The following is a 14350-nucleotide window of genomic DNA, read 5'->3' as shown; positions in this document are numbered from 1 at the left end:
TGAAAACAAGAAAGACTCAAAGAGCAGACCAGCTGTACAGCTTAAAGAGGAGTTTTCTTTTTTCTCTCTAAACAACGTGTATGACAGAGGTGTTAAGCTGGAAAGCAGAGAGGTTCCCCTGACCCCCATGGACGGGTCCACAACACACCCTCTAATATCAACATTCAACAACTAGCCAATTCAAGCCTCTTACAATGTTGTTGTAATGTTTTCCAGTTGTTTTAATCCCAATCACATACAAGCTAGCAGAGACAATACAATTTAAAAAAATGACATTTGATCTGTAATCACAGATAAACAAAGTCAAGAGGTTGTTTCTTTTTGGCTCCACATAAAACTATGTTGTGTGCATGAATAAATATAAAATTAAAATAAATAAAAAACAAATATGTATACACTATATATTAAATAGATTTGACTATAAACCCGTTTGCTTTAACATTGTCCTCCCACACCTGCCAGCAGAATTCAGGTTCTCATTTGACACAATAGAATAAGAAAATATATGCATCATTTTTGGCATTGATTGTCATATGTTCTCTATTTGATATTTGACATTTACATACAGTACATAGCCTACTCTCACCTGTTTTAAACACGTTATAATCTTTCAATAACATTCCTTATTCATATTTTTTAAATTCCACATACAGTGTGGGAGAGAGACATTTCCAAAGACTAAAATAGCAAAAGACAATTGAATTAGACTTTCAGATCTTTCCTTATCACCTTTTCTATAACCATACTTTGGATCAATTAAGTTATATTGATTGATACACATAATCAATGGATAACAACAATATAAAGCCATTTTCACTTGTACATATGCAGTACTGATCATTTACCTTGGAGGAGCTTCAGACTATCTACAGTGTATTTTTGTATTGTTTAAATAGGATGAAAGAAATTGTCTTTCTTGCTGTTCTGCAAGCAAACTGATTCAGCCTTTCATTTTCCTTATGTATCTACATCTAACATGTCATTTTGTGTTTACATTGTCGTCATAACATTTTTTCCAAACAGTCAAAAGTCAAAAACAGCACTTTTAACGGCACAAAATCACAGTACCGGAATGTACAGTATGTCCAGAAAACCATGCAAGCACATACACACATCACTATCAGTCATACACAATCACACACTCACTCTTGTAAACCCAAAACACACACACACACACACACACACACACACACACACACGCACACACGCACACACGCACACACACACGCACACACAGTGGCATACATACATGAAATCACGCACAATGAGGTTACAGTACAACAGCACACACTGTCCTAAGCTAACAGCCCATAGGTAGAAAGTGTCTAGGGTGTTGAATTGGAGGTCACAGGTTAACAATCCAACACATCACTTCTAGTGACAGAACAGTTTCAGCTAATCACTATCACCAATAGAGAAAAGGGAGAGAGGGGACACGAGAGAGAGAAAGAGGGAAAAAGAGAGGTGAAGTGCAGGGAACAAAATAAGAGCACTGGAAACACCGGTATCCTGAAGGTGAAAATGTTTCAACTTATTTTTTCTTCATGGCATTGAAGATCCATGCAGTCAAGCCAACTCACAAGGGTTCATGAATAAGGGCAGGGATTCATATACTAGTAGTATACTACACCTAGCATTTAGAACTCTGTCTAACACAGTGGATGCAAATGGAATCACATTTCATTAAGGGTTGGCTCTCTATCTCCATCTCCTTGGCCCACTTCCTAAGGCAGGGGTAGGCAACTCGATTCTGCCACTCGATGATTTTTATCGGATCGGATGGTCGGGAGCATAATAATAATCATTTGTACACTGTGAATTGACCACAACTAAGTCCCAAAATAAATGTTAAAATAACATACATTTCATACCTTGATTACATTAAACCCTGATCACATTTTATTCGTGGGAATACTTTGGAACAGATTTACTAAATTAAACTCATTTTCTGATGAATTCCTGGTGATTCTACTTTTTTTTAAATCCAAAACTCATAAAAAATCACTTGTGGACCAGGTCCCTTAGAGAATATATGTAGCAGCAGACACAATTCTGTATCAACATGTAGGACAGGACTTGCGCTAAAGCAAATAGGGATTATTACCATTTGCGAGGAATGTTCCCTTTGGGAGTCAAACTAATTGTTCGCCTCATCAAAATACATCATTTGCTCATGCTGTCACACATGCTAACCTGCTGACTAAGCCCCCAGAGCTAATACAGAGGGCTAAATATTATGCCGCTTCAAAATATCTGTGAAACAACTGGCAATATGCATTTTGGTGGCCAATTCCCTCTGCCTGAGATTTGGTAATGATTTGCCCTGTAAGGTTCTCTTAAAATCAGCCAAAAACTCCCTGTATTTTCTACACCTGAGAGGGAAGAGTGACCGAGTGAGAGAGAGAGTGTGAGAGGAATGAGAGAATCTACAGGGAGACATACATTTGAAAACAGCTTAAGAAAAATCACACAAGACAAAGTAGTCTTCCAGTACGAGAAGCCTAACCCCAGTCCTGAAACAAATGGCACCCGAAAATGTACATTTTCAATAAAGGAAACATATAATACAGTACAGTGCATCATGTACTAAAAAATCACACAGAGTTGGTCATGTGAGCGCAGAATAACAGGGGCTCCATCACAACCCTCTATCCCCAGCCTCAGATGAGGCCTTCTCCTTCTCCCCATCTGTGGTGTTGTGGGCTGAGCCAGGCTGCAGTTTGAGGCCCTTCATTTTGGGCAGCGCAGGGCTGCCACTGCGGCTACGGCTGTGGCTGGGACTGCGGCTATGGCTGTGTCGGGCTCTGTGTTTCTTTTTCCGAGGGCTGGGACTGCGGGACATGGTCTTCATACCAACCACGCTGTCGTCCTCAGAGGTGAAATCAGAGCTGTCGTCAGAGGGGCTACCGGCAGGGCTGGAGGTGGGCAGCTGGATCTGCAGAGGAGAGATGAAGGAGAGGAGGAAGAGATAGAGAAAGAAGAGTGAAGGACCAAGGAAAAGAAGAGCATAGGGAAGTAGCACAGGAAATGGTGGAGAACAAAATGAAGGAGCGGGGATGGGTGTGGAAGAACCAAAGGAGAGTTAAATGACCAATCCCATTATACTTCAATGTTTTATTATTTACCATACAAACTAGACAGCATCACTGTAAGCACCTGGAAAGGCTCTGTCACACCCACGAGGGTGCTCGTGTTATTGCTATAGTAACACAAGATGAAGTCTCCTGAGCCCTTGGGCAACTCTTCCTCAGTAAAGGTCACCTGCAGAGGTAAAGACACGCAAAGAGGGAGAGAAGAGTCAAAACACATAAAGATACAGTACCATGACAAGGTTCTCCAGTTCATTCATGTTTGTTATTAAAAGTCGCCCTTACCTCGTGTTCTACTCTATGGTAATCTGCCTCCTCCTGCTTGGCCCACACATAGCCTACATAGTCCTTATGGTGTTTGAATCCCACCTGGGGAGGCAAAGGCAGCACCAATTCCTGATTTTACAAAAACACTTAATGTCTTAGCTAATTATGACTTCATCATTATCTGGGTTACTTCACGCTTTGTTAAACATTGAAATCTGCTCTAGAAGGTTGCGAGTGAGAACCTTGTACAGCCCAATCCAGTCCCAGGAGCTGCGAGCGAAGTTAGTTGCAGCCTTGAACGTGCACGTGGCATCTGCAATGCTGTTCCACTCATCCTCCACCATGATAGTCACCAGGGGCATGTCCACCTTATAGGGGAACTACACACAGGAGGTCAATATCATCATGGTATATAATCAATAGAACACAACATCAACATCTCTCTCCGACATAATACAGCATCAACATACAGTCTGTAGAAATCTGTTACAACAATGGTTATCTCTGTTTATTACAGGTTACAGCTGCGTTTTAGGTAAAGTTATGTGCATGTCACAACTCCGGTGACAACTGGGACATGGGGGGGAAAGAGAGGGAGAGGGGCCGTGTCTCACCTGGAGGGTGAAGATGGAAGAGACAGGCTTGTGGTCGCTGACCATGTACTCCATGTGACTGCGGTAGAAGTGCTGGGTGACCTTGGTCCCGCTGCTCGGCCCTAAAATAGAGCCTCTCTTCCCAGCATTAGGGGTCGGCCCAGAGGGAACTGTGGCCCTCAGACGCCACAGGATCCTGTCTGTCCACGCAGGCTTACGCTTCTTCCCACTGAGAGAGAGAGAAAGCGAGAGAAAGAGATAGAGAAAGCAGGGGGGGTAAGAGCTGTGATGATAAGAACACTCATCTCATTTGATCTTTAGGTGCAAGAAAGACCCCCATGTCACCACAAACCTTGTATCGTATGTATCTGTCCCCACATCAAACTTGTAAGTGGGGGGGAATTTGAGAGGACCCTCCAGAAATCCCTCCAGCACTGACTCGCTGTCTTTGGCCATGTTCAGCTGTAGAATAGAATTCAATTATGTGTCTCTGTTATGTTGGTCTCTGAATGCCTTCTAGTGGCATCCTCTACATTACACTCTCTGTTTAATAGTGAGCCTTCATCTTGAACATGCATCTCACCTGGTCTTTCTCCCATAGCATGGTGAGTTTGTTGTTATCAATGGCTGCTTTCACAGCCGGAATTTCCAGTTCATCAATGCGGAAATTCAGATCTCCAAACCAGAACACCACACTGTGGAGGAGAAGAATAGTATGGAGTGGACTGAGGGCAGAGCGGAACTGTGAAGATGCCTTTAATTATAAGGTATGTCCTCTAAATCACACCAAATATTTGCTTTGGTTAGGTATATGGATGGCTAAATGAGGTACTTTTAGTGTAACCGTAACTACTGTACACCCTCTATATCTTTACTGGATACAAGGGAGGGTGGACTGCTGCAAGTATGCTTTCTTATGTGTTTGTTTATTCCTGCTGAGACAATGTTTGCAATGACGATGAAAACATTAAATGCAATCGCTATTTAGACTGCCTGTTTGTGTTGTGCTTATGTTAGTAATAGCCTACTGTTACAACAGACAAAGAAGTTTGGTAATGTCTATTGTACAACACAATGGTAATGTCTGTTGTACAACATGGGGCGGCAGGGTAGCCTAGTGGTTAGAGCGTTGGACTAGTAACCGGAAGGTTGCAAGTTCAAACCCCCGAGCTGACAAATCTGTCGTTCTGCAGTTAACCCACTGTTCCTAGGCCGTCATTGAAAATAAGAATTTGTTCTTAACTGACTTGCCTAGTAAAATAAAAAATGTGAAAGGTTTTAGACTAGGCTACACTAGATAAAGACGTCAGATCATCGCCGCAGGGGGGAAGTAAAGTAAAGTAAAGCGCTAGCAAAGTGAGCAGCAGCTATGTAAAAAATCTACATAGAGAATCTCACACATGCGCAGAACTCAGATAAGCACCTGTTGTTTATCGTGTTCCAGCTTCCACTAACTCGTGGTCCAGTGTTCATATGTAAAGAGACTAACTCGTGTTCCAGTGTTCATATGTATAGAGACTAACTCGTGGTCCAGTGTTCATATGTAAAGAGACTAACTCGTGTTCCAGTGTTCATATGTATAGAGACTAACTCGTGTTCCAGTGTTCATATGTATAGAGACTAACTCGTGTTCCAGTGTTCATATGTATAGAGACTAACTCGTGTTCCAGTGTCCATATGTATAGTGACTAACTCGTGGTTCAGTGTTCATATGTATAGAGACTAACTCGTGGTCCAGTGTTCATATGTATAGAGAGTAACTCGTGTTCCAGTGTTCATATGTATAGAGACTAACTCGTGGTCCAGCACCCCTGTGGCAGCCTGGCCTTCAAACTGCTGCTGCTGCAGGATGCTCTCAAAGTCCTCCATCCGCTGCTCAGAGTTCTCCATGTGGGCCGGCAAGTGGCAGTTCAAGAAACAGATGGTGTGACCGAACACAGACATGCGCGCACTCACACCCCCTTTATTACCCTACAACAGGACCGAAGAAATGAGAGGGAGTGAGAGAATAAAGGAAGGGGTAGAGTGAGAGTGAGAGAAAAAGAGAGAAACAGAATAAGGTTGACGATTGGGGACAGGAGCAGAATGGCAAAATTAGTATGATGTAATAAAACATTCAATTTGCAAACCGAAAGAACAAATGGTACGAATAGTAACCTAGCCTATGAGACCAACCCCCAGTGCGGAAACCTATCTGAGGGCAGGAAGTTTGTGGATACATGAATGACCAGTGAATGACATGATCAATATTTAACGTGCAGTGCTCTATGTGAATGAAGGCAGGATGGAGCCGTGTGCTTCCTCCTGCTGCTCATCCTCAACAGCTCTGACCTACAAAAATACAAGAGATGACACAGCAGAGGGAGACCTGCAGAATGTGTTGATGCTTATCTGAGTTCATACAGAGAGGACAATAGAAAGACAGTGAATTACTACAGCAAAACAGGCAGACAGACAGCCTCTGCAAACGTTGATCAACTGCATGGGCTTTCATTACCCTTAAAGGGTACATCATAGGAAACTGATTATTTTAAGTTCAGATCTCATTTACATATCTACAGAAATTATCTGGGGAGTGTTTAAAGGGATACTTTGGGATTGTGGCAAATAAGCCCTTTATCTACTTCCCCAGAGTCAAATGAACTTGCGGATACCATATTTATGTCTCTGCCAACAGTTTGAAGGAAGTTGATAACTAGCATTAACGCAATGACTGGAAGCCTATGGTAACTAGCGCAATGCTAGTTAGCATTGGCTCACGAAACTACCTCTAACTTCCTTCATACTGGATGCATATACATACAAATGCTATCCATGAGTTTATCTGACTCCGGGGTAGTAGATAAAGGGTTTTATGGCCTAAATCCTGAAGTATCCCTTTAAAGGTAGACTCAGCAACATGACGTTGCTACAAGCAGCACCGCAGATACTGAGATGAGCGAGATGCAAGACTTCACTTTCACACAGTCACACAGATAATCTGTGCACATGCACGGGTTCGCTTCACACTGTTCACGGTGTGGAAGCCAGGGCACCAAAACAGAGGAGAAGATGAGCCTCGCGCATCAACGCTCTTAGTTGTTGCGGCAAATTGACCTGTTTACTTTCTGCATCTATGTCATATCGCTGAGTCTACCTTTAATGCTATGAACCATAAAGGCATTCTCTCTTTAAGAATACTAAAGCACCACCTTCTGGACATCAGAGGTATGGAGGCAGACTCCCAGACAAGCTTTGGGTACAGCCTGCTCAAACATAACCCTTCCTGCTAAATAGTGAGAAGTAAGGGAAACAGAGGCCAACAGAAGCAACCCTGGAGGGAAGGTCTTTTTTTAATCCTTAGCACTGCCTTGTTGTCCTTAGACTGACTGGCTGTGAGAAGGCTTTTTAAAGCTAGAAGTTGCTAGATACATTTTTGAACTTTCAGAACCCCAAATATAAGCTTGTTTTACTCCAATGTTTGTAAACAATGTACTGTAAATGTATGGTCAGTGCTTGCATCCATAGCTCTGTCTGTAAGTCTGAGAGTGGTAAAATTCCTCCAGGCCCATCCCTCAGCTTCTTACTAAAGAGGTGACTGCTTTGTTTCAGTGAAAGAAAAAGAAAAGGTATGCCCTCACTACTGTAAGTCACTCTAGATAAGAGTGTCTCCTAAATGACAAATGTAAAATGCAATTAAAGATTCTAGCTTTAAGGGTGGGTCAGTTCTGATTGTGCACTTCAGTTCAATAGCGCTGACATTCCCACTTCTATATCTTAGCCTAGGGTGTTGCGGCTGTCTTCATTAATGTGGTCGGTCTGATTCCCCCTGAGTTGGTGATTAGGATAAGTCAGTGTAGGACTGGGAATTACCAGAGACCTCACGATACGATATTATCACAATACTTAGGTGCCGATACGATATGTATTGTGATTATCACGATTCTATATGTATTGCGATTTGATGTTCAAAACATATCGCTCACTATATGTCTGCTGCAGAGAGACAAGAGAGAGCATGATACAATTAGTCAAATATCAATATAATATCATCCAAAAATTATATTGCGATATGTAACAAGCCATTTCTTCCCCATCACTAGTCATTGTGGACAGTTTTGTGTGGTTCTCTGTAGAATGTAGTCTCAAAAGGCAGGTGTCTTACCCAGTAGCCCCCCAGGCCGGTGCGGGTGGTCTCTGTCTGCACCCCTCGAAGGAAGGGGAGGTGGTAGTACTTAGCGAAGACCAGCAGCAACACCCCCTGCATCCGCTGGGACGTCACCTGAGAAAGAGCGAGAGAGAGGGGAAGAAAATGGAGGGAGGGAGACAGAAATGGGAGAGAAGTTGTGAGATAATGAGTCACAATGTAAGGTGATGGGGAGGTAAATTGTCTCATGCTAAATTTGACAATTAGAAATAAATTAGCCATTATAGACAAGCTGATTGGCTATAAAGCCTACTGATAAGTAGACATGAGTTGCTTGTATTCACCCATGTTCTTATAGTCCACCATTCAGTGGGATAATGATTACTGTAATCTCAAATGAACTATATCTATATTATATCGGCAAGTTTATATACACATCCTCTCTGGGCTGTCTGCCTGAAGCCTGCTAACTGAACGACTGGATTTAACTGTATGTATGTACATACATGATTCAGCATACACCACAGTAGGCCTGTACTCACAATTATCATATTGAGCCTACCCAGCCTGCAAATGTATTTCACTTGTATTTTATTGGTCTAGATACCAGGTAATACAGTTTGTGATATTTCTATCTACTAATACAGGGAGACATGCTGTAAACATTTCCTCACTCTAGACCAGAGATTAAAGTAATGCTACTCCCTTCTCCTGTAAATACACTCCAGCCACATCCACATCCATAAGAAGCCTGACCTCGCATCGCTGGGACCTGTGATGCCCTCAAGGCATTAACAGAGGCACACATCTCCACGAGAGAGAAGGCCCCTCTTGCTTGCATACTCACTGGCTATTTGGAGGGCTTGGTTGTGTAATGGGCTCTATTGAACCATAAACTGGACTAGGTTTATGTATTTATGTGTGTGTATGTTTCTGTGTAAGGACATAGTGAATGCGAGCCTGTGTGTTCTGTATGCGTGATTGTGTGTAAATGACAGTGTGAATAAGTGTAGATGCGTGTATGTGTCAGTGTGTGTGGGGTTGAAAGACGTGCTGCTAGGTGACCTAAACTGTGACATGCTTAACACCCCGGCCATCCTACAATCTAAGCTTGATGCCCTCAATCTCACACAAATTATCAATGAATCTACCAGGTACAACCCCAAAGCCGTAAACACGGGCACCCTCATAGATGTCATCCTAACCAACTTGCCCTCTAAATTCACCTCTGCTGTTTTCGACCAAGATCTCAGCGATCACTGCCTCGTTACCTGCATCCATAATGGGCCAGCAGTCAAACGACCTCCACTCACCACTATCAAACGCTCCCTGAAACCCTTCAGCGAGCAGGCCTTTCTAATCGACCTGGCCAGGGTATCCTGGAAGGATATTGACCTCATCCCGTCAGTAGAGGATGCCCGGTTATTCTTTAAAAATGCCTTCCTCACCATCTTAAATAAGCATGCCTCATTCAAGAAATTTAGAACCAGGAACTGATACAGCCCTTGGTTCTCTCCAGACCTGACTGCCCTTAACCAACACAAAAACATCCTGTGGCGTTCTGCATTAGCATCGAACAATGAAATGCAACTTTTCAGGGAAGTTAGAAACCAATATACACAGGCAGTTAGAAAAACCAAGGCTAGCTTTTTCAAGCAGAAATTTGCTACCTGCAACACAAACTCAAAAAAGTTCTGGGACATTGTAAAGTCCATGGAGAATAAGAGTGTCTCCCCCCAGCTGCCCACTGCACTGAGGATAGTAAACTCTGTCATCACCGATAAATCCACTATAATTGAGAATTTTAATAAGCAGGTGGTCATGCTTTCCACCTGGCTACACCTACCCTGGTCAACAGCCCTGCACCCCCCACAGCAACTTGCCCAAGCCTCCCCATTTCTTCTTAACCCAAATCCAGATAGCTGATGTTCTGAAAGAGCTGCAAAATCTCGACCCCCACAAATCAGCCGGGCTAGACAATCTGGACCCTTTCTTTCTAAAATGATCTGCCGAAATTGTTGCAACCCCTATTACTAGCCTGTTCAACCTCTCTTTCGTGTTGTCTGAGATTCCCAAAGATTGGAAAGCAGCTGCGGTCATCCCCCTCTTCAAAGGGGGGGACACTCTTGACCCAAACTGCTACAGACCTATATCTATCCTACCCTGCCTTTCTAAGGTCTTCGAAAGCCAAGTTAACAAACAGATTACCGACCATTCCGAATCCCACCGTACCTTTTCCGCTATGCAATCTGGTTTCAGAGCTGGTCATGGGTGCACCTCAGCCACGCTCAAGGTCCTAAACGATATCTTAACCGCCATCGATAAGAAACAATACTGTGCAGCAGTATTCATTGACCTGGCCAAGGCTTTCGACTCTGTCAATCACCACATCCTCATTGGCAGACTCAACAGCTTTGGTTTCTCAAATGATTGCCTCGCCTGGTTCACCAACTACTTCTCTGACAGAGTTCAGTGTGTCAAATCTGAGGGCCTGTTGTCCGGGCCTCTGGCAGTCTCTATGGGGGTGCCACAGGGTTCAATTCTTGGGCTGACTCTCTTCTCTATATACATCAATGATGTCAATGTTATAAGAAAAACTAAATGCATGCTCTTTAACTGATTGCTGCCTGCACCTGCCTGCCTATCCAGCATCACTACTCTGGACAGTTCTGAATTAGAATATGTGGACAACTACAAATACCTAGGTGTCTGGTTAGACTGTAAACTCTCCTTCCAGACTCACATAAAACTACTCCAATTCAAAGTTAAGTCTAGAATTGGATTCCTATTTCGCAAAAAAAGCATCCTTCACCCATGCTGCCAAACATACCCTCGTAAAACTGACCATCTTACCGATCCTCAAGTTCGGCAATGTCATTTACAAAATAGCCTCCAACACCCTACTCAACAAATTGGATGCAGTCTATCACAGTGCCATCCGTTTTGTCACCAAAGCCCCATATACTACCACTGCGACCTGTACGCTCTCGTTGGCTGGCCCTTGCTTCATACTCGTCGCCAAACCCACTGGCTCCAGGTCATCTACAAGACCCTGCTAGGTAAAGTCCCGCCTTATCTCTGCTCGCTGGTCACCATAGCAAAGCCAATTCCTCCTTTGGCCGCCTCTCCTTCCAGTTCTCTGCTGCCATTGACTGGAACTAACTACAAAAATCTCTGAAACTGGAAACACTTATCTCCCTCACTAGCTTTAAGCACCAGCTGTCAGAGCAGCTCACAGATCACTGCACCTGTACATAGCCCATCTATAAATAGCCCAAACAACTACCACTTCCCCTACTGTATTTATTTATTTAGCTCCTTTGCACCCCAGTAGTTCTACTTTGCACACTCATCTACTGTCAAATCTAGCATTTCAGTGTTTTAATTGCTATATTGTATTTACTTCACCAGCATGGCCTATTTATTGCCTTTACCTCCCTTATCTCACCTCATTTGCTCACATTGTATATATACTTATTTCTACTGTATTATTGACTGTATGTTTGTTTTACTCTATGTGTAACTCTGTGTTGTTATATGTGTCGAACTGCTTTGCTTTATCTTGGCCAGGTCACAGTTGAAAATGAGAACTTGTTCTCAACTTGCCAACCTGGTTAAATAAAGGTGAAATATATTTTTTAAAATCTCTGATTAACTTCAGAGAACATTTGGGAATGCTGCTGAGGGCTGCCAAACCACATTTTGGGTTGATAATACAAAATACATTAGGCATAAGAGTGTGTGTGTGTGTGTGTGTGTGTGTGTGTGTGTGTGTGTGTGTGTGTGTGTGTGTGTGTGTGTGTGTGTGTGTGTGTGTGTATGTGTGTGTGTGTGTGTGTGTGTATGTGTGTGTGTGTGTGTGTGCGTGTGCGTGTGCGCGTGCGTGTGCGTGTGTGTGTGTGTGTGTGTGTGTGTGTGTGTGTGTACATGCCTGACTTAGGCCTGAGATGAGCTGTTAGCCAGTAGTTTTGCAGAGGAAGTCAAGCGCATATCCAGCAAATCAAATCAAAGTTTATTTGTCACGTGCGCCGAATACAACAAGTGTAGTCGACCTTACAGTGAAATGCTTACTTACAGGTTCTAACCAATAGTGCAAGAAAGGTATTACACCTAGTGTAATGCCGGGCCACAGCTCTGAAGACAGTGGGAATATTCATGTGCAATTCATCTTTCACAAGCGTTTTCTTTACTTAAACTACATTACATTGTTTCCTGTGATTCGTCTCTAAAATACAACATTTTTGATTGGTTGATATGTCCACCAAAATAACAATAGATGTAGCCTGGGCCTGTTTATGCTCTCTTGCCAACTCCTTATAGAATTGTCATGCCCAACAAAATGACAGCAACGGGGTTGGCAAGAGCACAAACAGATCTGGGACCAGCCTACAATAGCTTCAATAGAGAGTGCTGATTAGAGAAAATTTGATTGACGTATTTGTCTGTAGGGTGGATGGTTTGGCAAGCTCTCTTCTTATAGGTCTAATCACCAGCCAAGTCTGACAGTGGGCTGTGAGAGCGGAGGAGAGCGGACAGAGGGGAGGGGATATTAATGACAGTGACCTTAGGGAGAGAAAAGAGGGGGTGTTGGGTTACAGGTCATTCTTGGAGACCTTATGTCTGTACAACATTCCATGACTAGACAGACGACTACAGTAATACTGTTATGGTTGAAGTTCAGTGGTAACACATAGAGTACAGATACTAACAACCACTCAGACATACAATCCTAACAAATACCCATGCATGCATGTGAACACATATGCACATAAAACGCTCTCATGAGCAACATTATAATAGTGATTTGTAGTCAAGCAGGGCATGAGATGAAGGCCAGGGGACAGAATCAGTCTCACTGTCACGGAGCCATCAACACAGGGCGAGCCTTACAGTCCAGAAATAAACCAGCACCCTGAGAGACCTCTCATCTAGCTTTCTGTTGTCTCTCTGCAGCTGATTCATCCTCTCTACCTACTTCTCCAACAGTGTGGAATAATGTGTTAGACACTGACAGGCCAAGAAACACCAACCACACTGCACCAGCTGTGGCAGGACCCCCTCCTCTACCTTACTCTGTCTTTCTATCTTTCTCTCTCAAACACACACACGCACACGCACACACACACACACACACAAGCACGTTTGAATAGATGGAGCGTAAATAAGCACATTGGAAATGGATGAAACATTTTCTGTAACCAATGGTGCTGCAGCAAGTCACAGAGCTGAGAGAGACAGAGAGAGACAGAGAGAGACAGAGAGAGACAGAGAGAGAGAGACAGAGACAGAGACAGAGACAGAGAGAGAGAGACAGAGACAGAGAGAGAGAGACAGAGAGAGAGACAGAGAGAGACAGAGAGAGACAGAGAGAGACAGAGAGAGACAGAGAGAGAGGCAGAGAGAGACAGAGAGAGAGAGACAGAGACAGATAGAGAGACAGAGAGAGACAGAGAGAGACAGAGAGAGACAGAGAGAGACAGAGAGAGAGACAGAGAGAGACAGAGAGAGAGAGAGAGAGAGAGACAGAGAGAGAGACAGAGAGAGAGAGAGACAGAGACAGAGAGAGAGAGAGAGAGAGACAGAGAGAGACAGAGAGAGAGAGAGAGAGAGAGAGAGAGAGAGAGAGAGAAAGAGAGACAGAGAGAGAGAGAGAGAGAGAGAGAGAGAGACAGAGAGAGAGAGAGAGAGAGAGAGAAAGAGAGACAGAGAGAGAGAGAGAGAGAGAGAGAGAGAGAGAGAGACAGAGAGAGAGAGAGAGAGAGAGAGAGAGAGAGAGAGAGAGAGAGAGAAAGAAAGAGAGACAGAGAGAGAGAGAGAGAGAGAGAGAGAGAGACAGAGAGAGAGAGACAGAGAAAGAGATGTGTTGGGGGTAAAACATACGACATTATAAAATCCATGTACACAAACAACAAGTGTGCGGTTAAAATTGACAAAAAACACACAAATTTCTTCATACACGGTCGTGGGGTGAGACAGGGATGCAGCTTAAGCCCCACCCTCTTCAACATATATTTAACAAATTGGGGCGGGCACTAGAAAAGTCTGCAGCACCCGGCCTCACCCTACTAGAATCCGAAGTCAAATGTCTGCTGTTTGCTGATGATCTGGTGCTTCTGTCACCAACCAAGGAGGGCCTACAGCAGCACCTAGATCTTATGCACAGATTCTGTCAGACCTGGGCCCTGACAGTAAATCTCAGTAAGACCAAAATAATGGTGTTCCAAAAAAGGTCCAGTCACCAGGACCACAAATACAAATTCCATCTAGACACTGTT

The 14350-nt window shown here is 43.6% G+C and overlaps 1 protein-coding gene across 2 annotated transcripts in view; it reads right to left on the bottom strand.

Moving 5' to 3' along the window:
* Positions 1-203: 203 nt before the first annotated feature.
* The window catches only part of LOC139389969 (inositol polyphosphate 5-phosphatase K-like), a 29150-nt gene continuing 15003 nt past the window's right edge, over positions 204-14350 (bottom strand). For both annotated transcript variants that reach the window (XM_071137022.1, XM_071137023.1), the window contains 9 exons: positions 8094-8210; positions 5745-5920; positions 4533-4644; positions 4302-4411; positions 3971-4178; positions 3599-3736; positions 3375-3458; positions 3157-3261; positions 204-2935 (listed from right to left, as the gene is read on the bottom strand). In XM_071137022.1, the coding sequence (XP_070993123.1) occupies positions 2639-2935; positions 3157-3261; positions 3375-3458; positions 3599-3736; positions 3971-4178; positions 4302-4411; positions 4533-4644; positions 5745-5920; positions 8094-8210 (1347 nt within the window). In that variant the 3' untranslated portion in view covers positions 204-2638. The remainder of the gene's footprint in view (positions 2936-3156; positions 3262-3374; positions 3459-3598; positions 3737-3970; positions 4179-4301; positions 4412-4532; positions 4645-5744; positions 5921-8093; positions 8211-14350) is intronic.

Source organism: Oncorhynchus clarkii, chromosome 30, assembly GCF_045791955.1.
Source record: "Oncorhynchus clarkii lewisi isolate Uvic-CL-2024 chromosome 30, UVic_Ocla_1.0, whole genome shotgun sequence".
Classification (NCBI taxonomy): Eukaryota; Metazoa; Chordata; class Actinopteri; order Salmoniformes; family Salmonidae; genus Oncorhynchus; species Oncorhynchus clarkii.
This window is presented reverse-complemented; position numbering and strand designations above follow the sequence as displayed.